This window comes from Haemaphysalis longicornis, unplaced genomic scaffold (genome assembly GCF_048455015.1).
Source record: "Haemaphysalis longicornis isolate Haplotype H1 unplaced genomic scaffold, Haemaphysalis longicornis Haplotype H1 scaffold_5, whole genome shotgun sequence".
Taxonomy (NCBI): domain Eukaryota; kingdom Metazoa; phylum Arthropoda; class Arachnida; order Ixodida; family Ixodidae; genus Haemaphysalis; species Haemaphysalis longicornis.
Window position 1 is genome coordinate 163,817,819 of NW_027526385.1, and position 24,556 is coordinate 163,842,374.

At 48.2% G+C, this 24,556-nt stretch overlaps 1 protein-coding gene across 1 annotated transcript in view; it reads left to right on the plus strand.

Moving 5' to 3' along the window:
* The window catches only part of LOC144139987 (transmembrane channel-like protein 1), a 105,523-nt gene extending 80,967 nt beyond the window's left edge, over positions 1 to 24,556 (plus strand). Inside the window, exons 21-24 of the mRNA XM_077672203.1 lie at positions 13,532 to 13,664; positions 22,688 to 22,767; positions 23,016 to 23,247; positions 24,343 to 24,556. Coding sequence (XP_077528329.1) covers positions 13,532 to 13,664; positions 22,688 to 22,767; positions 23,016 to 23,247; positions 24,343 to 24,382 — 485 coding nt within the window. The 3' untranslated portion in view covers positions 24,383 to 24,556. The remainder of the gene's footprint in view (positions 1 to 13,531; positions 13,665 to 22,687; positions 22,768 to 23,015; positions 23,248 to 24,342) is intronic.

A 24,556-nucleotide genomic window follows, 5' to 3' on the forward strand; every position in this document is an offset into this window, starting at 1 on the left:
CAAGTCCACTAATAAGTGCGTGTGAAGGCGAAATCATCTCTCTGAGCAGGACATGTCTGGCTTCCCAAATCCCTAGGTTAACATACAGCGTAAATTACACCTCCATGTGTGCGACCAGAAATAGATTGAAAAAAAGGAAAAAAGGGAAATATAATATGGAATAGCTCCAACCTGTTTCATCAAAAATACAATTTAAGGATTTTTCTGCTAAAAGTGTTAAGACCACGATGGTATCATTTATGTAGCTATAAAATGACAGAACCTCGCTGAGTTATTAGAAGCCATGGCGCCAGCATGATGGAGGGGACAAGATCAAGCAAGTCACCGTCGTGGCCTGCCGGTGGTTGGTCTGGATCGGTCGTCTGTAACAAAAATGCGCCGAGCATGCTCCAATAGAATATAAATGAAAGCAAATGAACCAAGTACCCGCCAAAGAGCATTTTAACAAATACGATTCATTCAAATCTTTAATTCAGCATCAACAACAGGAATTCTGGATGTTGGGGGGGGGGGTGGAGGGGCGGTTAAAATCACAAAGCCGTTGATCGGTTTGACGACAAAAGGGCCGCATAAACAAGGCAAGTGCTGTTGTAGCCAACCCACTAGACATATGAATGCATACGAGTTACAGCAGAGTAGTGGTTTTGACGAGTTGGTACATAACGACATGTGGAAGCGCAGCACAAGACGAGGGAAAAGAACACACGAGAAGACACACTGTGCGATCTGCGTCTTCTGCGTTTTTGTCCCTCGTCTTGTGCTGCGCTTCAACAGGTTGATACAAGTTACAATTACATACAAGTGGCACCTTCGCTTTAAAATGCGTATTATGCGCTGATACTAGAAAACACAGTGCAACGTTCGTGTCTCATTACACAAACTGACCAGACTGCGAGAATAAATAAAAGATGTATGTGCGTGGACTGACACAAAAAAATAAAACAAAATAAAGGAAGGCGAACACCGGTGAACGGTTATTGACGACCAATCGTTTATCCATGCTTTAAAGGGTTCAAAATGAGCGATGAACCCTAAACATAATAAAAAGAACGGAAATAAAAACACTCACTATTAAACAAAGACCGCGCTCGCAGGGATAGAAAAGAAGTTGAAAGAAACAAACGGGGGAAAAAACAGAAAAATCAAATTTCGTTCTTTCAAAGACTAAGCTAAGCTTCCGAGCGTGGCTTTCTTACCTCTACGCTGTATCAGTGCATCTTACAGCACACCGTGCATTTCTTTGCCTTGGGGACGGAAAATCGAACGGTGTGAAGGAGGATTTTGGAAGCAATTTTGAAAGGGCATGTTTAAACTGCAGAAAAATTAGCCTTCATACCGACAGTAAAAGTAACTCATTGGTCATCCTGAAGAATTTCCATTAATTGCAGTACAAGGAGAGTGATACTTTTGATTCAATATACTTAATTTCAAGTAACGTGAACATTCTGTGCGCTCGCACAGTTACCTCCGTCTGCAACTTTCAGCAATTTCCGCCTTGAATGGATATAAACAAGGAATCAAGTAATAAAAACGTTGCATTTTACGATTTTTATAAAGGCACCCTGACATTTAGCAAGATTGCTACGCTAATTGAACAATACAATAATGTGGTACACCTGCTTCATATTAGCGCACGAGTTAGCGGATTTACGCACGCGTACGCAGATGCAAGTAGCTGCGTCAGCTAAGTCTCCGTTCGCAGGAATGCCGAAGTTGAAGATTAAAAAGAAGCTGTCCCTGTAATCTCAATAACGGGGGTGCTCCTGAATGTCTAATGCTCATGCCACGCGAAGGAGAGAGAGAGAGAGAGAGAGAGAGAGAGAGAGAGAGAGAGAGAGAGAGAGAGAGAGAGAGAGAGAGAGAGAGAGGCAAAACGTTTTAATGAGCAAACAGAAAAATAAAGAAGTCAGGTGGCGTTTTCCGTTCAGGAAGCCCCACTAAAGTTTTTTTAGCCGCTTAAGTGCGAAACCACCCCCTTGCCCTCTTCCCCCATCCGAGCCTACAAGAAAAATAATATTCTTGCATTTTTTCACCGTGACACCGCCGTTATGCAATTGACACAAGCAACAGCTTTACCGGCAAGATTTGAGGTCGCGTCACTTCGAGCAAGCGCTTCGCGACTTTGCTACGGCTCAGAGTTTAATAATAAAAAACTAAAAAGCATTACTGCGGAATCCAGCCGTCGTTCGGTGAAAAAGCAAAATATTCACCGCTTCGACCAACGTTATCGGTCTAACCGTGCTCTTCCCCGCGCGCTGATAAGCGTGGAACCCGGCTCGGAAGAGATGACGCTGCAATGCATGGTTGCAATCAAAGCGGTGGTGCCACTCGCATGAGTGACGGCAAACTTTTCTTCGCTCTTCCGCACGCATGCCGCATAAGCCCAAAAGTCCGGCTATCCGCGCAGTAACATAGCAAGACCGCAGCGTATACGCGGTGAGTGGTAGAGCCTAACAATGTTTCCTCCTGATTACGAAAGACGGAGCCACCAACAAGAGTGGGAAATTTGATTTCCGCATCTCTTCAGCCTCGAGATGCGGAACTTTCAGAAAGCCTAGCGCTAAAACTATTCGCCTCAGAAGAATTCTACCGGCATGTATGCAATCAGAAGAGCCAAAGGGAGGGAATGTTGCGAACAGAATTTAGATATTGGGAGATTTTTTTCAATACGGCGTGCAGAAACACAAGCACCCCGAAAACCCATGTTTTTGCTCATATTTCTCACTCTTTTGTAAAAAAACGAGATCCCAGTTTAAAAATCTGTCCGCAACATTCCCCCCGTTTTAGAAAGCGAAAAAAGTTGACACTAACCCCATAGGGTTAAGCCAAATATTAGGCGCGCTATGGCTTCTGAAAGTGACCATGTATTGTCTACGGGAGGCCGGCACTGCTGAACCCCCTGGATATCCGGGTCCGGGCTGGCCAGGGAAGCCCTCCACTGCTCGAAGGTTGGGTTGGAAAGGGGGGGAAAGTCTGGAGTTCGTTGGCACTCCCATATGACGTGGTAGAGGGTGCCAGGCTGGGGACAGTAAGCGCAGAGGGAAGCTTGTTGGGTGGGGAAGATGAGGTGGAGGCGGGTGGGATGTGGGTAGGTATTTCTCTGGAGACGCCGCCAAGTCGTAGCTTCCTCTCTGGAAACGCGCCAGTGCGGTGGTGGGAGACTGCGGCGAGTTTGCTTGTAATGTGAGAGAATCTCTGTGTAGCAGCTCAGTGGGTGGGGTTTATCTTGAGTGGGTAGACATTGGCCACCGTCGGCAATAGCTCGGTGTACCAAATTGGCCGCCGGGCTTCTCGGGCTCGAGCCCTTACTGCGCGATACGGGAACGACCCCAGCGCCATGTACACCGAAGCTACCCCCTACCCTTCGCGCGCCGGCCACGTAGCCTGTGTAGTGACCCATACTGGCCAATGCATCAATGCCGCTACTACTCGAGCAACCTCAATCGATGTCGATGAAGAAATAGCCATTGCCCTGGCCGCCACTTCCCGCTCTCAACCAGTTACTATCCTCACCGATTCACAGACAGCCTGCCGAAACTACCAGATTGGCCGCATTTCATTATCAGCCCTACTAATCCTCCAAAACTGCTCGACAATACCCGATATCTGCATCGTCTGGCCTCCTGGACACGCCGCCATACCCGGCAATGAAGCGGCTCATGCCGCGGTGCGTTTACCTAGTGCACAGAAATTGTCGAATGGGTTCTTTGTTCGTTTGCGAATTTCGTTCTTTGAAAGTTTGACGATCAGTTGGGCGCACTTTAAGGGAAGGTTTTGACGCCCTTTTGACGCAGTTTCGGTATGAGAAAGCTTTCGCGATTTTCTCTGCTTTCCTTCGGAAGGAATGGTGAAGTCTTTAACAGCGGAGCTGTTGTTGCTGGCCGTAATGTTTGCGAGGTCATCAGAAAATACCGGGTCATAGTTACCCCCGCCGTTTATCGTGCACTTGAGCACGCGCCTTACGAGGAGCGCCAGGAGTAGTCCAGGCTTGCGCATAACCCTCGTAAAAAATACCAAGAAAACAGTTCACGTGCGTCCGCGCCTCAATGGGGGAGCGCAAGACAGCTCGCGCTACAGACGCCCAGTTTGCGAAGCCAGTTGCCGCCGGTTGTAGCGCGTGTTGACGCGGTCAACTATGGGAGAAGTGTGAAAGCCTGCGGACAGAACGATCCGGGCCCGCCAGTCATGGATAAGGAAGACGACGATAGAGATGGATATGACGATGACTACTACTAGCACAGTAAAACGCGACGACGGAACGTGTAAATAAACAAGTTCAGACCTAATGGAATGCATGCGGGTGTGTCCTTTAATACTTACATAGAAAGAAATCACCCAAATCCGCTATGGCTTGCCTTGCGCAACTGAGTGCAAGCTTCTCCCATTTTTTAATATTTTTCGCGGCTTACACCCATGTTTTCCGCTGTTTTGCCTAGCCCCCGTATATCACACCGGGATCGAAGTCCAGCTTCCCATAAGTTTGACGTGTCTGCGCATATTTAGGGCGTTGCGCCATGGAGCTTCATACTAATGGAAATATGTCGCTCCAACCTTGTGTCATCGTAGTCACGATGCCATAGCAGCTAGGAAGGTTTTTCGCCTGGCTGGCTCGACTTGTTGCATGGATGCTTTTCCCTCGTAAAGCAAAAATCAACAAAATGGGGTTTTCTTTTATTCGTCTTGCAAAAAGCTTCTAAATATTTCCTGACAAGCAACTCTGTCAAAGCTCCACTCTTCTATAAGTAAAACAACGTTAAATATTCTTTCACAGTATTATTTTTGCCGTTTCTTCGCAGCCATAAGCAACTTTTTAGCCTGTTCATGAGCCATTACATCTACCGGCTCCGTGTATGGCAACACGCTCGCTCAAGCGCTGCTCCCCTAGAGAGTGGCATCACTATAGTATGAAACTCCACGCATTCCGCGTCTTTTGGAGACGCACCCCAGTAATACGTTGTTCGTGCTGTGCGCGTTTGCCGCGCACTCTTGTTTAGAGGTGCCATGAAGACAAATAGTGCACGTATGGTTTACTAAAAATTTCAATTTCAGTTTTCGATTTCAATTTATTTCGGACACAAATACATAGATGTAGTTGTGACCACGAGGCGTGGCAAAAGGAAACTCGTACGTCTCCCGAAGAGGATAGCAATGACGCCAGTTTTATCGTGAACTTCACACAAATAATCGAGACGTTAATGAAAGAATAGTGTTACGTTTGCAAGAAGTATTCAGAACGTTGGATTGGGAACAGGTGGGAGTAAGGGTTAATGGAGAATACCTCAGTAACCTCAGATTTGCTGATGACGTTGCCTTGCTAAGTAACTCGGGGGACCAATTGCAAAGCACGCTTTCCGCACTGGACAAACAGAGTAGAACCGTGGGCCTTAAAGTTAATATGCGGAAAACCAAAGTAATGATCAATAACCTCGGGACAGCACAGCGGTTTGAAATAGGTGGCGAGCCAGTGGAAGTGGTAAGCGGATATGTCAACTTTAGGCCAAGTTGTGACCCCGGATCCGAAACGTGAGGCAGAGATAATTAGAAGGACAAGAATAGGGTAAAGTGCATTCGGCTGGCCTTCTCAGGTAATGAACTTAGCCTACCATTGTCCCTGAAGAAGAAAATGTATGACAGCTGCATCTTACTGGTACTCACCTACGGGGCAGAAACTTGGAGGCTCACCAAACAGGTTCAACTAAAATTGAGGACGACTCAGCGGGCAATGGAGCGGAAAACTATAGGTGCAACATTAAGGGACAAGAAGAGAGCGGAGTGGGTCAGGGAACAAACGCGTTTCAAGGACATGCATATTAGTAGAAATTAAAAAGAAGAAATGGACGTGGGCAGGGCATGTAATGCGAAGGCAAGATAAGCGTTGGCCATTAAGGGTAACAGAGTGGATTCCTATAGAGAAGGCAAGCGTGGCAGGGGAGTTTGGGCTGATAAGACCAAAAGGTTGGCTGGGATAGATTTGTCGCAGTTAGCACAGGACCGTAATAAGTGGAGATCCATGGGAGAGGCCTTTGCCCTGCAGAGGGCGTAGATATACTGATGACGATGGTGATTGTTGCGTAGCGGCAGGACAAATGAGACGAACTATGGGTGATAGTGCGGTGTCCCACTCAGATTATGTCGGCCACAGCATTGCAGCACCGGCGCCCGCTATACGTGCGACGCACTGCGTCGTGTTCGTTGAGGATCCCATCTGGTGCTGCGCCCGTGTTCTTTCCAGGGTGTCAAAACTGTCTTCCGTTTCGGTGTATGTTTCATTCCATAAGTAAACGTTCCGTTGCGATTCAGCTGCGGAACGAAAAAAAATAATGGTTCATAACGGTACATATATGGTTCGTAACGGTTCGTGGTAGCGGAAAAATTGAGAATTAAGTTTCGCTGAGCCCTGGAACCACTGGCGTACAGGCGTATCATGTCTTGTAGCTGCTTTCATTGAGTGTGTCGCTCCAATCTGCCATTTTGGCTGCAATCTGTCTATGCTGCTGTTTTCACGCCAAGCATTGCATTTTCTTTTTCTTTCGTTATTATTGTGCCGTGTTTCTTAATTTTCGTGTTTATATCCATTTATAGCCCCCTCCGTAAAACAATGCCTGAGGACAATGCGGGTATGTCAATAAATACATAAATAATGAATGAATGAATGAATGAATGAATGAATGAATGAATGAATGAATGAATGAATGAATGAACGAACGAACGAACAAATAAACAAGTAAAGTTTAAAGAAATTTCATAATAAATAAACACGGTCCGACGTCTGCTTCGCAGTCCACTGTGGGCAGCGATCTCGCGGAGAGCTAGGCAATAGCCGTCGAGACCTACTAAAGAAGAAGAAAGTGATTGTGGGGGGTGGGGGGAAGAGGAGATTGAGGCCGGTAACTGTCTGGCGTTACGCCGACACCTCAACCGACCGAACGGAAGAGAGGAGGGGGGATAGTGAGAGAGCGTTCTAGAGAGTTCCAAAACACGGTAACGGACGGGGAGAGTAGGGAAGCAGGCAGCAAGCCTGCCGAAGCAAAGGTGGCGCCAGTCAGCTAACAGAAGGCGGCTTTCTATACCAGGGAACCGGCGCCAATCTCTTACCTCGCTGCATGTAAGTTGGAATGAATGCTGAAATACCTGAACTTTCCACTCGAACCAAAAACTGAAATGTAATTTTTTCGGTTTATTTCCGGAACGAAATCGTTTCGGTTATGTTTTCGTTGCGGCCAAAAATACCGTTTTTTTTTTTCGTTTTTTGGTTCCGGTTTTTGGTTCCGTTCCGACACCCTGCTTCTTTCACTTTCACGTGGCACAGTCCGACCGTCCTGGTCGAGGCCGGATGCGGTGGACGGGTGCAGGAAAGATTGTAACCATGCCGCGAACAATGCCTGTTTTGTTTACTCCTGTGTTTTGTTTTTTTGTTTTGTTTTGTTTTTGTCAGCGTCTGGTCGCTCCCGGCTGGTTTATCTACGTTAGAAACGAAGGGCTTGTTTTAAGTGCCTGAAGCGTCCGCCGCTGTCCACATAGCAACAGCAGCGGGTGCGCGCGCTCCTCGTCTTCCTTGGCAACGGGGGGAGATGGGCGCGCGCTGCCTGGCCGCTGACAGGGCACATACCCACGTGGGAGATTGGCCAGGAATCGGGCGTGAGAAGGGCTAATGCACCCGCTTAAAGGAGTACTGACACGAAATTTCAAAGCTGAGATCCGCTCTAGCAATCAAGTACAACGACAACACAAATAGGTGTCTGTGAATAAATGCATCTTTCTTTCTTTGTAGTTGTGTGTGTGTGTGTGTGTGATCTCTCTTTCGCGAACATTACCGAACCGCGAAAATTAACTCGTGCATTCGCACTTTCACATTCTTCCCCTCGGGGAAATGCGGGGAATTTTTTTTTAGATGCGAAGCAGCTTATGGTCGAGCCTGTTCCCTCCGCCGTTGTGTGGGCGCCGTTGTGCGGCGTCCACACCCCCACTGCGCATGCCTGGCCGGGCACCGCTGGTAATGATTGTGGCAGGATGCCCTTAGGGTTTGGCCAACCAAACAATCCATCACGAGATAGCTTCGCGTTCAACCACCGTCGTCATCTTCCCGAAGGGGAACCCTGAGTAGTATGCGAGGCATTCCTCCTCTCCTCTCCGGCATTCCTCCTCTCCTCTCCGAATCTTCTCTTTCTCGGGGATAGCGCAACGAATGGCAACACCTGCGGCTCCGCGCGCGATAATGCGAAGAAGCTTAGGGTTAGAGGAGCGACGGTAGCCGCTGCATACTCCGCTGGGGGCGCCGCTGTAGCTCCGCGGTATAAATGACGCGCGCGCGCACTCCGCTCCCCTCATTCTCCTCCCGCAACGCCGCGATCGAACTGAAAACTAATGGGAACTTGAGTCGACCCCATGGTTGCTTCGTATACTACGCAGGGTTCCCCTACGGGAAGATGGTGAAATTTTTTTTCTTTCCTTTGTACGCCGCACAGTCTCTCATTTGATAGTGTGTTTTGCCCTTTCATCGCTAGACTGAGATGTTCGTCTGATCGCTGCAGTGTTCCCGATGTGATTTGATGACTCCAGAAAAAATGGCGCCAAGAGATAAATTCTCGCAGGGCAAACGGTGCGGCATTCGCTTCCGCCGACACTGCATGTGCACGTCACTTCACTCACTGCTTCTTTGGCGCTAGTGTTTTCTTTGTAAGTTAAAAAAAATGAACCAAAAAAATGAATGAGGTGCACACGTATAGCAACAATGGTGGAGTATAGGTCGTTGTGGCAGCGAAGAAGGAGCAAATCGGCTGCAATCGTGGACTTAAACCTTCGTGATGGTCGTAGACGTTGCGCTACCTTCAACACTTACGCGTTGGTGTGAGCGTCCTTCACATTTTTATTTTCAATTCGCTGTTCCAGAAAGCACGCAGACTCGTGGGTGAAGGGCGTGATTAGCGTGGGGGCGGGGATGGAAAGTGTCGGTGCATTAACCCTGGGAAGGTTCTTTAAAATCAACTGGTGTAAGGGGAATGTAATAACGTCCACGAGCGAGTGTTTCTGGCGCACGTTAAGAGACCAGTTCAAATTAACTCATAGGCCTCCGTTACACGACGCCCCTGATAACTGGAAATTTTTAGGGGGCCTGAAGACAAAAATATCATTATGGCAAACTGAAAGACTGCGTTGTCCCTATAAAAATGACGGCAGTTTTATCGCAAACTTCGAACAAATAATTGAGGTATTAAAGGGACACTGAAGTGATATGTAAACATTGCGGGATTACTAGCGCAAATTGTAGTCCGAAGTCCCCAGGCCATGTTTCGACCACTCTGGGCGCGTTTACGCGATTTTATTTAGTAGAAAAATTAATCCGAAAATGCTGTCCTCCTCTCTTTACGCTCGCCCATTTTCTGTGGCGTTTTCGTGTGACGTCGGGAGGAGCCGAGCTCGCAATTGGCTGCGCTACTGCACGGCTCCCCGGCCTTCAGGCCAAGTCAAGCCCGTTCTACATGGTGCGAATTCCGCCTGCGAATCCGCTGGAACGAACATTCGCACTAGCGAAGTTCGCAATGCCTGGAATTGTCGTCTACATGGGGCCTGCGAACGCCGCGATTTTCGCATTTCAGATGCGCCTTGTTTGCAGACTGAATTAAAGGGACACTGAAGTGAATTTGTCAAGCTCCCGTTTTTGCTTGCACTGCGTAGACTGGCTCAAATTAGCACACCTTTCATCGTTTATCCGGTTGACAAATCGGTAATTATTTTACAAAGCGCGAAAGAAGAAAAACTACCATGCGCGGTTTGCGGCGGCCGCACCAACTAAGGCTGTGACGTTGGGAGGAGGGGCGCCGTGATTGGACGATGCCCAAGGTTAGCAATCAAACAAGTTTCGGTTTCGGTTCTGCAAAACATAACCAATGGCTTTGTTGGATGGGCATTCTCAATATCTCAGTAATCATCGTACCGCGCTTCTGCCATGTTGTCGGCTGTAAAATGCACAAGATAAGCCTCCCAGGACGGCTTGTAGTCGTAGCATTCACTAGCCGAGACCTACGCAGTGCATGAACGCCCTCCGCGTACCCGCAGACGCCCAAATGCCATGCGCTTTTCCCCCATATTTGGAGCTTGCCTCCCTCATGCCTGTATCGTAAAAAGCGTGTTCGCACCAGGCCAAGGGTCTGTTCATTCTGGCCTGTGCCCACTGCCTGCAAGCAGTCAGTGCTTATGGCAACAGCACGCCAACGAGAACTCGCTAGCGCGCCAGTGTCAGCCTGCGCGCGTTTTGTGAACTAGTTCGTGTAGCCATGAACGTTGCGGCCCAAAAAAAGGTGAACTCAATATAGAAAACATCGGCGGAAAACAAAAAAGTTAACTTACAAAAAAAAAAAAAAAAAGCACGTACCCGCGGGGATTGGAACTCGTGACTCGCAAAACATTTGCGGTGAATTCCTAGCGCCCCAGACCGCTAGGCCACGGCGCGGGACGCCATTGCCTTGCTAATATAGAGTATTTATTGTACAACCGGTTTACACTTTTATTTAGTTTTGGCATTTCAAGCCGCTTAGGTGACTATTTGTTGTACTGCGATCGTGCAGTAGGCGTCGCCCGAGTTTCCACAGTAGCTCACGTCTAGCAATTGCATTTCGTAGACGGAAAAGCGTTCGCAGATGCGTAGTCGTGCTGCTGACCGCTGTGCTTGTTCGCCCAGCGCAAAAAAGTGCTTCCCGCGCCCTAGTTTTACGCTGTACGGTAAAAATATCAGTTCATTTTATTTGCTTAGTACCTATATTGACTTCGCTGACTCTTCTCCCGCCTTCAAGAGGCCTTATATTTTCCTACTGGCGTACCAGTCAGCGAAGCGTCGCATGTGCAGCGCTTGTGTGAAGCGACCTTGACTTGGAGCTAGATACAGTGTACAAACAAACCAAGTAAAGAAAGGCACATTCTTCCATTCACAAACGTGTCCTGGCTTCGTTTCAACTAAGCGAACGAATTGCGACCAAGCAATTTTTTTTAACCTCCTTGATTGCGACGACCCGCCGGCGGCCGGCGGACGAAACGCTGGGCCGACTGGCTCTGTCGGCCGGGGAGCCGTGCAGTAGCGCAGCCGTGGCGCAGCCAATTGCCAGCTCATCCCCTCCTGACGTCACACGACAACGCCACAGAAAATGGGCGAGCGTAAAGAGAGGAGGACAGCGTTTTCGAATTAGTTTTTCTACTAAATAAAATCGCGTAAACGCGCCTAGAGTGGTCGAAACATGGCCTGGGGACTCCGGACTACAATTAGCGCTAGTAATCCCGCAATGTTTACATATCACTTCAGTGTCCCTTTAAGTTTGCCACCAGCAAAGGTTGTTGTGATTTTAACAAGGGTGGTTTTATTTTACTCTCTTGGCAAGTTGTTTCTGCCTGGTTTGCGGTAAATATAAGTTTATTTGCAGTTTTATATAAGAATCGCCAATTCTTTATTAATATACGCACACACAGCAGAGAAGACAAACGTTTTGGTGTGCCCGTGCTTTTGTCGCGCTCATACAAGCAACGCCATCTGGTTTCCAAGCGTGCAAGTGGTGCCGAGCTGTGCTCCTATTGGCCGCAGGTCCGGCCCAAGGCCCCTCTACGCCACACACGCCGCACGAGCGGCGTTTGCTCGACCGCTTCCAATGTTTGGCACTTTGCCGCAGCAACGAAAAAAGGTGGTTTTGCCGCACGAGCGGCGCCGCATCAGCAAATTCGCAGGCGAAATCGCTCCATGTAGTACGGGCTTCAGTCGGCCCAGCGTTTCGTCCGCCGGCCGCCGAAGGGTCGTCGCAATTCGTTCGCTCAGTTGAAACGAAGCCGGGACACGTTTGTGAATGGAAGAATGTGCCTTTCTTTACTTGGTTAGTTTGTACACTGTATCTAGCTCCAAGTCAAGGTCGCTTCACACATGCGCTGCACAAGCGCACATGCGACGCTTCGCTGACTGGTACGCCAGTAGGAAAATATAAGGCCTCTTGAAGGCGGGAGAAGAGTCAGCGAAGTCAATATAGGTACTAAGGAAATAAAATCAACTGATATTTTTACCGTACAGCTTAAAACTAGGGTGCGCGAAGCACTTTTTTGCGCTGGGCGAACAAGCACAGCGGTCAGCAGCTCGACTACGCATCTGCGAACGCTTTTCTGTCTAAGAAATGCAATTGCTAGACGTGACATATTGTGGAAACTTGGGGGATGCTTACTGCACGAGCGCAAAACAACAAATAGTCACCTAAGCGGCTTGAAATGCCAAAACTAAATAAAAGTGTAAACTGGTTATACAATATATACCTTATATTACCAAGGTTCGCAGAGCCCGCCCTGTGGACGAGTGGTTTAGATCGCTGGGTAATTATTGCAAGTGTTTGGCAAGTCGCGAGTTCCAATCCCCGCAGGTGCGTGCTTTTATTTTTTATAAGTTAACTTTTTCGTTTTCCGCCGATGTTTTCTATACTGAGTTCACCTTTTTTTGGACCGCAACGTTCATTGCTCCACGAAGTAGTTCACAGAACACGCGCAGGCTGGCACCGGCGCGCTAGCGAGTTCTCGTTGGCGTGCTGTTGCCATAAGCACCGACTGCTTGCGGGCAGTGGGCACAGGCCAGAATCAACAGACCCTTGGCCTGGTGCGAACACGCTTTTTACGATACAGGCATGAGTGAGGCAAGCTCCAAATATAGGGGGAAAGCGCATGGCATTTGAGCGTCCGCGGGGACGCGGAGGGCGTTCATGCCCTGCGTAGGCCTCGGCTAGTGAATGCTACGATTCCAAGCTGTCCTGGGAGGCCTATCTTACGCATTTTACAGCCGACAACATGGCAGAAGCGCGGTACGATGATTACTGAGATATTGAGAATGCCCATCCAACAACGCCATCGGTTGTGTTTTACGGAACCGAAACCGAAACTTGTTTGATTGCTAACCTTGGGCAACGTCCAATCACGGTGCTCCCTCCTCCCAACGTCACAGCTTTAGTTGGTGCGGCCGCCGCAAACCGCGCATGGTAGTTTTTCTTCTTTCGCGCTTTGTAAAATAATTACCGATTTGTCAACCGGATAAACGATGAAAAGTGCGCTAATTTGAGCCAGTCTACGCAGTGCAAGCAAAAACGGGAGCTTGACAAATTCACTTCAGTGTCCCTTTAAGGGAAGCAGACGATGCAGTGGCGACTCCCCAGTCACTTTCCGGCAATTTCTTTGTGACGTCACAAAATCTTATTTGTGTGATTGGCGACTACCGACCTAAACAATAAGGGACATCTGGTTCCCGTTTGATCGTATCACTTCATTCCAACGTGAAGTTTAACACGCCGATAGCCGTGCTTTTAATGCTTATCCATATTGCATCACTGCAGCCCGAAATTTGAAAGATTTTAAATATTTCTCCTGTTTTTCAGTTTAAAAAACTTCTTGCACAACAGGAATGGCGTTGAGCTAGTTACGAGAGGTATACTTCTTGTAGATTGAACAAAGTTGCATTTAGTTATTGATGGTAGCCTTTGAGAGAGTCTAATTTCGTGCGCTTTCAACGACCCTGTGTACGCAGAAGCACGGGGCCGAAAAATACAGTACAAGGTGCAGAGTTCCGACGAAGAGCCCTTGGTTGAAGGGGCCGGCTTGGACGCACCATCGGGGACCCGGACTCCGCAAGCGGAACGAAGAAAGCACGGCTCCCCGAGGCAAGTTACGCTGACCGCCCCCCCACGTATACCCTACACACACGCACCCTTGAAATATGGCGAACCTCGCACGCTTCCCTCCCAGGCCTTCTTGGGGGCGTTCTTTGGTGGTTTTAGTGCTAAAGCACTATACTCTTGTACAACTTCAGAATGACAACGGAAGTTCCCCCCCATGCGCCGCATTACCGCAGCCGGCCGCTGCTACGCGAGGCGCAATAAGGTGTCCTGTACTGCTGGTATTGTGAACGTGACACGAGTCGTTACCGCGATTTTTCGGACTTAATACGCTTATAAATACGCTTTGCGCGCTTAGCGACATTCGAAGGCCCTGTGCGTGGCTTGTGGATGAAATGGACAGGGTGCGGCATGCCACGTGGCGTAAAATCACACGAGCTTGCTACATAGTTGCGCAATTAGGAACGGGCGAGTAGCTAAGTATGTCCCCGGCGAATGTCATCTTTGATTGACGATGCCAATTGTGGGCTGAACAATTGTTAGCGAATGAAGAAAAAGACACGAAAGGTAAACGACGGTGGCGATAATGGGATGACATGTGCGCGTTATCTGCAAATTGGACACTCATGCTTTCGCAATCACCGCATCAGAAATGCTTAGGTGTCCTGGTAACGTTTGTTGTTGTTAAAGCGAAGCTTTCAGCCCCTCACTAGACTCGTATAGATCGACTTCACGTGGGAGAGTTGAGCAGAGAAAAACGGCTTTCTTCGACCCGACTCATATCCTTGTATAAGCGGGCAGGGTGAATCGAAAGGGATCCGGACAATATGGTCCCGGACAATTTGGTCCCGTGGAAACCCGGACAATATTGTTGCGTCTTAGTAGACAGAGGTGTAGACAGCATGATGGCGATATACGTATTTATTAGGCGTAGCGCTACACCGAAGAGTACAGGCACCAAGGGTGTTCTGACGGCGAGCCTCGGCGAAGATGGCTGAACCTGTCTGGCACGCGAGTGCAGGACCCACACATTTACGCCGTCGTCTTCCAACAACTGGCTGGCCAAGAAGCACGGCACGTATCCCTCACTGGGCATTGCACACTGCACGGCGATCGCACACACCGCAAGCAGGGGACCGCGGCTAGACCGGTATCCACGTGACAATATGGTGCCAAGCCAGTTGGAAGCATGGGAGACATGTTGTGGTGCAATTATCGCGGTTAATCAGTCCGCCCAAATTAGCTGGGAAATAATGGCATGTTTCCTTGTATTTATTCTTTTATTCGTTTTATTTTTTCGTGCTATAGCCGACTTGCTGGGATGCGGCCCGTTCGTCGCATGGCGTTTTGCCATAGGCTTGTTGATGTGAAGACGGGAGCGAAGAAAGGTCCAGCAAGAGAGAGAGAGAGAGAGAGAGACTGAGTGGGGCGAAAACACAGAGAGGTCGGCCTGATTGTATGGGTCCTGGCCTGTTACTCTGTGTGAGGGAGGCTGAAAGGGGAAGGAAGCCTCCACTGCCTTGAAGGCCTTGTTCGAACACTGCGGGTCTAGGCCGGGCCCCAGCAAGAGAGGGTAGGGGGAAGCGAGGCAGGTGAGGTCGCAGAGGGGGGTGCTAGCTAGTACCCCGTGAAAATGGAAAGAGCATTTCTAGCAAGAAATCATAAATTCGAGCTTCATTCCTGTTTAGATTTACAGATTCTAGCAGGAATCAACAGCTTCTAACTAGAAATTTTTTTAGTCTAGTTAGAGATGATTATTTCCAGCTTGCAGGATTTTTTTCATTCCAGCTGGACTGGCAAATGCAAGCTGGAAGTAATAGCTGTCAGCCGGAACAAAATCTCAAGCCAGCTAGAAATGAGCTGTTAACTGAATTTATAGCTAGAAATTCTACCTATTTCTAGCTAGAAGAAATTTTTGGTTCAATAATCCAGATAGAAAAAATTATATTTTCAGAGTAAGCGTCCTGGAAGAGGAATATGGATTAATCCCCCTGCCGCCCTGTTTAGTGCCGGGCGATTTCTTTCATCCTCGTTTGAAGGAAAGCTCATTTTACTTTAGCGTGACAAAGGTCTGCGTTGTATAAAAAAGGGGCCATTTTTGTGCACGATTTTGCTCTTGATTCTGACTTCGACTTATTAGTCACCAACATAGGTGGTGCTGCGCTTTTGCACAACGGATATTCCAACAGTTGCATCAACGTTAACAAATAGACGCTGAATTGAGGTTGCAGGCAAAGAGAAGTTCGCTAGACGGAAGTTACAATTTTGACTAATAAAGGTGTCTCGAAGTGCAATCATGAGGCATTCCGCGTTCGTTTCATTTATGATAGGTGTTCGCATTAACAAGACTGCGATAGCGGCTATTAAAAGAAGAAAAAAAATTTCCACGGCAATAGTACATGCCAGCAGGGCGTAACCGAATACGTGCGACGTCGGATCGCGGCTCATTGGTCACTGATGGGTATATCCTGACTTCTGAAAACATAGCAAATAAAAATAAACAGCAAATAAGAACCTAATTTGTTTTCGCTTCCCATGACTAAGTTTTCTATGGTAGTAGTAGTAGTAGTAGTATGAAACTTTAATGAGCCTTATAAAGTAGGAGTGGTTCCCTAGTCCGGGAATCCAAGTGACGACCGGGCGACCGACGCCCTAGATGCCAGTAGTTGCTGGACGTCCAGGTGGTCGCTGGTGATCAGGTTCTCCCACAGCTCATGGAGGGGGAGGGGGGAAGGAAAGGGTGGGAGGTCAGGGTTATGCGTACACTCTATGTAAACGATCCCATGTGACCAAATGACCTGTAATAAATTGGCCGATGACGAAACGCCATGTGACCTACACCCGTTTGAGGACACGCAGTATGTGCATGATGAATGTCTTCCTATCTTGCTGCAGCTTCATATTACGCCTTGAATCTTCAAAAATAACGCTAAAACATTCGCAAGACCCCGCTATTTTCATCACTTAAAGTAATCGCTACAGATATCGACGACTTTTCACGAAGTCGAAGGATTGACAAGGGACCACTTTGTCCGCGTTTCCTCTTGGGACCATATTGCCCTACACCCGAGTAGAAAGGCCGTCGGGGCGAATTCGTTTGACCCGAAGGCAGGGGGTATGTTGACCCTCTCGTCGGGCTGAATCGGTGGGCCCTGAGGAGCTGAACAGCTCCTTTTTCTAGGAACCCCTCCGGTTGTAGTTCACATAAACGCTGGAGGGGTCGAGGAAAGGTAAACCCGCGAGTCGACTCGACCTTCCCTCGTCGAGTTCATGTGTCCGGGGCTACTGATGGTGTCGGTACGCAAAAACGCACTGCGGAAAAGCCAACTTTCTCTGACGATAATGATGATCGGGGGGAGTATAGAAAAATTAAAACGCTTCCCTGCGAGGCTCTGTGAGAGCTCCGTTAGACCCCCCCGCTAAAGGTTGGTGTGGAACAGAGGGAGGATCAGGCAGGCGTACGACGTCCCGACGTATATAGGCCTAACTTCATGCTGTAATGTGGACGTCGACAGCCGTTACCCACAGGTCGACGTACGATGACGTTACCTTGCATGCCGTGAGGCTGTTAGCCGCATGATGCTATACCTAACGTCGTATTCTGAGGTTCAGGACGTAGGCCTAACGTCCCATTTTGAGGTTTAAAACCTTGAACAGGGACCAACTCGAAAGTGTACGTATACTGTACCCACTGTGTACTCACTCGAAAGTGTACTCATTGTGTACTCACCAAGCAGCAGGAACCGATTCACGCCGTGTACACCCCAAACCCAAACGTTAAGCGTGCAGGTGCTGCGAACCCAAACAGGTTCTGCGGTTATTCTAGAAATTTTGTGCATACATTCGGAGCATGAGCGTCGTCAGGATTTTGTCTTGAGGGAGCAAAACCCATTGTATTGAAGGGGAAGGGGCAATTAGGCCGATGTGGCTCGGGGTGCGGGTGTTGGGGCAAGTGCCCCTTTTACACCCCCCTGTCGACGCCCATGCTCCAGAGTAGCACCTGCCGCAGTGTGGGATTGGACAACACAACACGAGCCCAAGCAGCATTGGCCGATAGCCAATCATTGGACGCCTCTTGGCTTCCCTTTGGCTTCCGATAGCTTGGCCAGACGCCGGCCTGTACGCAAAAGCCATTCGTGGACAACGAGCGCTATACGACCGGCCTTGAGGACACACATTGGCCGGTGCGCAAAAAAACACACTGGACAGCCGATAGCTTGGCCAGACGCCGGCCTGTACGCAAAAGCCATTCGTGGACAACGAGCGCTATACGACCGGCCTTGAGGACACGTATTGGCCGGTGCGCAAAAAATCACACTGGACAGCGCGCTCATTCAGACGTAATTTTTTATCATTAAATTTTATGAAGAGTAGTAGCCTATATGTGACGCAGGTATTTATGAGTGCCTTTCCGCACGTCTTGGCATGTTCTTGTTAGTTGAATGACCACTCAAGTTCACTCAAAATATTACTGAAGTTTGCGTGTTTTTGAATTTGTTTTCACGCGCAGCGCACAACAAAAAAAGTAGTTCCAAATCATTTTCAAGCTTGTGTCAAGTAGCACATTTAAATAAAAAGTATTGGCAGGTGTAAATGCCGACAGCCTTGCCTGTTTTTGCATATTGTTACATGAAGTCTCACTGTAGAGCACTCGTGTGCGTTATTTTGCGTGTGTACATGCGCACCCGGCGCGCAAGCAGCACCACTCGAGGGCAGCACTGCGGTCGTTGCCCGCGGTAGAGTGCGGCGGTTCCCCAAACGGTTAGAGCGCGGTGCACAGGCCAAAACGCAGCAAAAAGTAGTTACCTAAAGAGCCACAGCACCGTGCCACGAAACAAAGCGTACTTAAACTAAAGTGCAGCTTATTCAAAACAGCGTGAGAGAGAGTGTTAAACGTTCAGTAGGAATTGGTCATTTGTGTGTCCTAACGCAACGGTGAACGTCGATCTACTTCAGCGTTGTGCCTTTGCGCGTTCTTTGAACCCGCGGCGGGGCCGGTGCACGGGCGCGTTGCACCGACGGCTCCGTCTCTTTTGTGGCATTGAAACTGGGGTAGTAATCCTGTACGTGTCTGTGGGGTGCGTTTTGGTTTCGGTGGCTGTGTGAAGTATACCTGACTGGTGTAATAACATCGTTTGCCTGCTACGGCCGCCGCTGAAAACGTAAGTCACCATTTCATTTTTTCGCGGTGCGGGAGTGCTCGCGCTCGTTCCCGCCAAAACTTCAGCTGTCGTTTATAACTGGCGCTCGCGAGTGCTGCTTAGTGTTGTTGGTTCTTGCGAAGAAAAAAGTGGTCACATACATGTGCTTCCAATTGTGTGACGCCAGTTCTAGCTATCCTTTTTCCGGCTTTGTGTTTTCCGAATAAGCAGCCGTGCTCCCACTGCAGGTTCACGACGTTCAGCATGCGTTGAAGCAAGACTCGTGTGCAGTATAAGAGTTGCGGATGTATTACGCTGGCTTAATTAAACTCTACCTATTAATGAAGCTTTCGTTTCATTATTTTCTTGAGCAACGTAAAGGTATTGTCGAGCGACAAAGTAATTACACTACCGCTGGGCTTCTCCGTCGGTTCCTTTCGCGTCTGAATTCCGCGTCTGACGGGGCAGAAGTGAGCGAAGGCACAACAAAATTTCACGGAACCGCTGGCGTGTCGCTTTGTCTATTGGACTTTTTATATTACTTTGCGCTACTGCAATAAGAGTGAAGCCCATTTTCGGTGAAATTCCGGACTGTTTTCTCAAGAACGAGCCAAGTAACTGCCACCGTAAAACGCAGTATTGAAAAATGAATAGTGCAGTACGTTTTATGTTTCATAGCGAGTGTTAACAAGCTAGAACGTTAGGCTGAATATTTTCACACGGATATGTGGTAAGGCTTGTATAGGTGCTGTATTTAGTAACCAGCGTGAATTTAGCATTATAGTGAACTATTTTTTTTTTTTTACTTATTACAGGCGCTACGACGCACAGGTGTTTCCCGTGGACAAGTGGCGGATGCAGCAGTGACAAGCTTTCCAAGCTGGGCTATTCTACAATAGTGCTGTTCAAAAACAATTGTCGTCTTGGCAGGTCGGCGAATTACCGGGAATGAGGGTCCTGTTTTCATTTACCTGAATGCTTCTGTTTTGTAGGCATCTCAAGCAGTTAAACGAATGATAATCGGTTCGCGCTTCATGAGCAGCGCTTTTTAAAATTTTTTCTCGACTGTTATTTGTGTTTGCTTTCATGTTTGTGTTCGTATTCTTGCCACTGTTAAGCGAGGTTTCTCGTATATTTGATGAGAATAATAAAAAAGCTACTCAGAGAGACCCGGTGTGTTGCTTCATTGTTTTTGGCAAGTCACGTATGTATAATTGGTTCGCAAAGTTGATGCAGTTTGCTTATTGTGCCTCGCGGTCCCATTTCTGTTTTATACATGCCATTGTACAGGAAATTATTTAACGAGTGCGCATTAAATAAATAATGCGCACCCGTTTAATAATTTCCTGTATGGGCCTCGTGCGCTTGTATGGTGGCGCCACTGATGCGCTGTGTTCAGCGCCATCTTGCGGACAACGGAGGCATAATTTCTGAAGTCCGTGAGCAAACGACGTCCGGAGGATAGTATTCCGCGCAGTACGATTATTAGAAGAGAAAGAAGGAATGACCGCTATTCTGTTGCCATGCGATACGAACAGCCAAACGGTACTTTATTAAATAGAATATGGTATATGGTTCGCAAAGGCGACAGGAAAGCGATGCATCACACAAAAAAAAAAAAAGTTTTAAACAAGCGCGGTTTTGTCTCCGCGCAGCGCGCGGTCACGCTGTCATTTCGCAACGGCTTCCACTGAACACCAGCAGCGCCGCCCAAATAAAAGATAAAAATAAAAAGACGGGAGCCCGCGATGTTGCCAAGAGAACGAGAGGAGTGCAGGAGTGTGCGTCTGTGTGTGCATCGCCTCCCGGAAGCGATAATGTATGTGTGAGGGAGGGTGTGATCGCTGGCTCCACCAGTGGAAAATTTTTTGTGGGGCCGCCGGCCCCCGAACAGCATGAAATAACGGCATAACGTCCAAACGACGCCAGCAACGCCTTCGTTGCTGTGGTCGCTTTGGTGGCTTTGGTGGATTTGATTTATTTAGCCGTAGATCAGAACGGCTGGGTTAGAACTGCTGGCATAACCAAGCAGTTGGCGGAAAGCTTATTGTGAGGAGAAGACCGACTACGCGACTTCATGGTGCTTGCAGAAGCGAATTTCTCCCGTGTGTACACTCCCCTGTGCCTTGTACATGTCAGGAAGTGATTTGATGTGTTGTGTGTGTGAAATCGCGGCGAAAGGTTTGTGTGTATAAATTGCGACACCAAGGATAAGCGGCTTCAAGAGCCCGAAGATTCAGGTTTGTAGAGGCAGGTATTTGAAAATGCCAACTGATTGAGTAAACTCTACCTCAAACTGCTGAAACTACGATGAGTTCGTTGGATGCGCTCATAAAAATATTACAATGCTTTTTGAAGTGCTTTCATAGGTTTATATATGCATACTTAATATGCGAATAATTTTGGACGTAGATGCGCGAGACGAGGCTTTCATGAAAGCCTCTGAACGTTTATTTACCTTGTTTATCGCTCGACATAGACACAGGCACAGATATGGTAGATCGCACAACAGGAGCTTTAATTGTGCACGAATGATTCCTCTCGCATTCGGAGTGACCTTGATAAAATAAGACCATTTTGAATAATGGAGATTGTTTCAAAGCTGACAGTTGTACGTGATGTTTGTGTGACTACGCTGCAAGTTATCTTTGTCAGCAAAAATATTTTGCGCAACAAGCCCCACTTCAACTCGTTTTTCAAACGCAAACTACAAGTTGTACATGTTTGAGATATTTGAGAGTCCTTTAAATAAAAGTGTAGATGCGAGTCTCCGAATTGTGGCTGGTGTGTGTCCATCTGTTTATGGTTGTGTCGCAGTGTAGCGTGAATATTTACGTTTCTGTTTTCATTTTAAAGCTTCATATTTTGCTGGTATGACTACGTACAATTCAAGCATGCATATCCGTGGGTTGCTCCATGTATTTTCTGATGCGTGCACACCAAAGGCTAATTGAGGCGCTACAAAAATATGCACTGGATACACGGCATTTTTTTTTTGCAGCGGTCTTACGGCCAGTAGCGTGCACATACGCAAATGCATTTATGGATCTGTTCTTTTTATTTCTTTTCGGGTACCATGTGCTTCGGGAACGTCGGCGTCGCAGGCAGCTGATCCGTGTACTGTCGTCTGATTTTATTGGAGAAGGGGCGCTTTCTAAATTATTTCGGCTTGTATTCCCGCACAACTCGTCAGCGTAATATTTCTATTATTATAACAATTGTGAATTTAAAAAAAACGTGGTAATTGTTGTATACTTATTTTACGGTTGTTGCTTAAACTAAGCCGCGTAGCGAACTGCTGTATATGTTTATTTTTTTCTTAAGAAAAAATTCCGCCGCCGCTCCCAGGTGGCGCCACATGTTTATTTGAAACTGCAGTGCACGAGGCCCATACTGGCATGTATAAAGCAGAAATCGGGCCGCGAGGCAACTCGTAAAATAAGCATTGGCCATAAGGACTGGCCACAAAGCCAAAAATGTGCATGAAAATAGCGTGGGGTCCACCAATTGGCATTATCATGGCAAGGTACTTTGCCAAGCGTTGTCCAATATTGGCCTTCCAGGGCTTGGCCAATTGTTGGCTTGTCACCTTTCCCAAACACCAGCCAATATTGGCGGCCGAGGTATTGCCAAGCTCGGACACATTGGCCACTGATGTTTTGCCATGCTTGGGCTTGGCAATTTCTGCTGCTTGGGAGAACGCTTAGCGTTCGACCATCGTCACCGTTAGACCGAGGGCTGCATGGTTTGTCTTGCCCTGTTCGCGTTTTACCACATGGGCTACGTCCCTTGGTCTTCTGAACTCTAAAAAACGGAATGAAGGAATTCTACTGGGAGCAAATCTCTCGCATCACTTTTGCCGCGCATAAGCCGCGTAGGAGGCAAGTACTTTTCATTTTAGCCGCGTTCATTTGCCTTCCGCTGCAGGACGCCAAAGCCTCTCCTGAAGTCCGTCGAGAAGCTACGCCACGTGGAGGCGCAGGGCACCAAGAAGAGAAGAGAAAACGGTAAAAGAACTGTTGGCCACGGTGCTTTAAGTGAAAAGATCTCCGCAGATAAAAATCCTGAGGTCAAGAACAAGATGGCGGCAGCAGTCATTAGCAAATAGTACTTTGAGTCAGTGCAAGAATTCACGCAGCCTGTCGGCTTACACCTTTAGCATCTCGGGGAGATAAGTGAAGTTTCATTACACGGCACCTCTGCAGAAAATAAAATTAGCGACACGTGTGAACGTCCCATCTGTGTTGTTTCCCAGGGGAGAAGAAAGAGGCCGGCGATGAGGCGCGGACGGAAGGCGGTCGTGCGGGCGGCGCGGAGGAGACGGACGACCGGTGCCCGCGTGAGAACCTTCCGCTGCTGGACGTGGCGCTGCCCTACCCCGTGGTGCCCCGGCCGGCGCTGGTGCGCGAGTTCAGCCGACAGCACTCCGAGCCGCCCCGCGTCAACGTCTGTCCCCCGACGCCCCTGCACACGGAGCACGAAGAGCGGTAGGCGGGACACTGCGCGAGCACTTTACTCTTCCGCGTGGCGTGCTTCCAAATGCTGCTGAGCCCGAGGACGCGGGTTCGATCTCGCCCACGGTGGCTGCTTTTCTGATGGAGGCAAAAAACTAAAACGCCCGTGAGTCGAGGTTTCCGTGCACGTTTAAAGATCGCCAGGTGGTCGAAGCAGGAATGGAGCGGAGAATGCTATAAAATACTACTTTATATAAAATATAAAGTAGTATTAATTTAGCCTGTTCGCTGACAGCTTTTTCTGGAATAATAATATGCTTGGCAAAATTTGTTGGTTATTTTCCTAGCCCTCAGTTTGTGCCGCCCCTCTAAGGAGCGACCTTAAGAATGCCAACAGAAGGCTTCTCCCATTCTGCAGTATGAGGGGCTCGAGTGAACTCGTAGAAATCCGCTGCTTTGGTAGGTTTTCCTGACAACTCGCAGCACTAGGCCCTCGACGTTACCAAATTAAAATGCGACGGCAAAGCCTCAATACATGGCTTAAGCCGGAACGTGAGTGCCAAGGCTTATTCCCCAATTAGTTTCTAAAACACCTTTTTAATGTTATGTTAGGGGGAAAAAAGGGGGGGGGGGCGTTTATTTTTTTGCGGTTATTAATATTGAAACATCATGTACCTCGCTTTTTGCTAAACACTTTATCAAAAACCTTAATTTACAATACTGTCACGCTCGAAACTGTACAGCGTTAAACTGGTCGCAACCAATCCCCAAGCGGGGTATGCGTCAAAGGGTGGAGCAGAAGAGGAAGTGGAGGACGAACTGCACTCGCACTGACCGCAGGATCGGTGGCCGCCTCCTTCAACCCTCTTATTCCTATTTACGGCTGTAAATAAACCCTCTGCACCGTAACAATACTATTATAGTGACTAAATGCACCCTTTTCTATGTAGACCCAGACATGCGCTGTTAAAAATCTTGTAAATTGTGATTCCCCAGAATTGGAGAGTGGTAGCCAGCTATGCAGCTGAAAGCTGACAGCGAATAGTGTCTGCTGTTTAACAAACAAAACCTGACGAATGATTTTTCCGAAGAAACTGTGAACGCATTTTCATACATTTCTTTTTCCAGGAAATTCCACGTTGAACGCGAGGACACGGATTCGCTATGAAGGAGACCAACCCTATCATAACCTCAATGTGTCGTCAGGCTGTCGAGGCCAATTTTGGTGTTTTTATCGAGTGCGCTCCCCAATTTCGCTATCATTGTTCCACCACTTTCAAGACGATGATGCCCCCAGCGGAACTACGCACAGGGGCTGTTGAACCTTACAATGCGTGCCAAT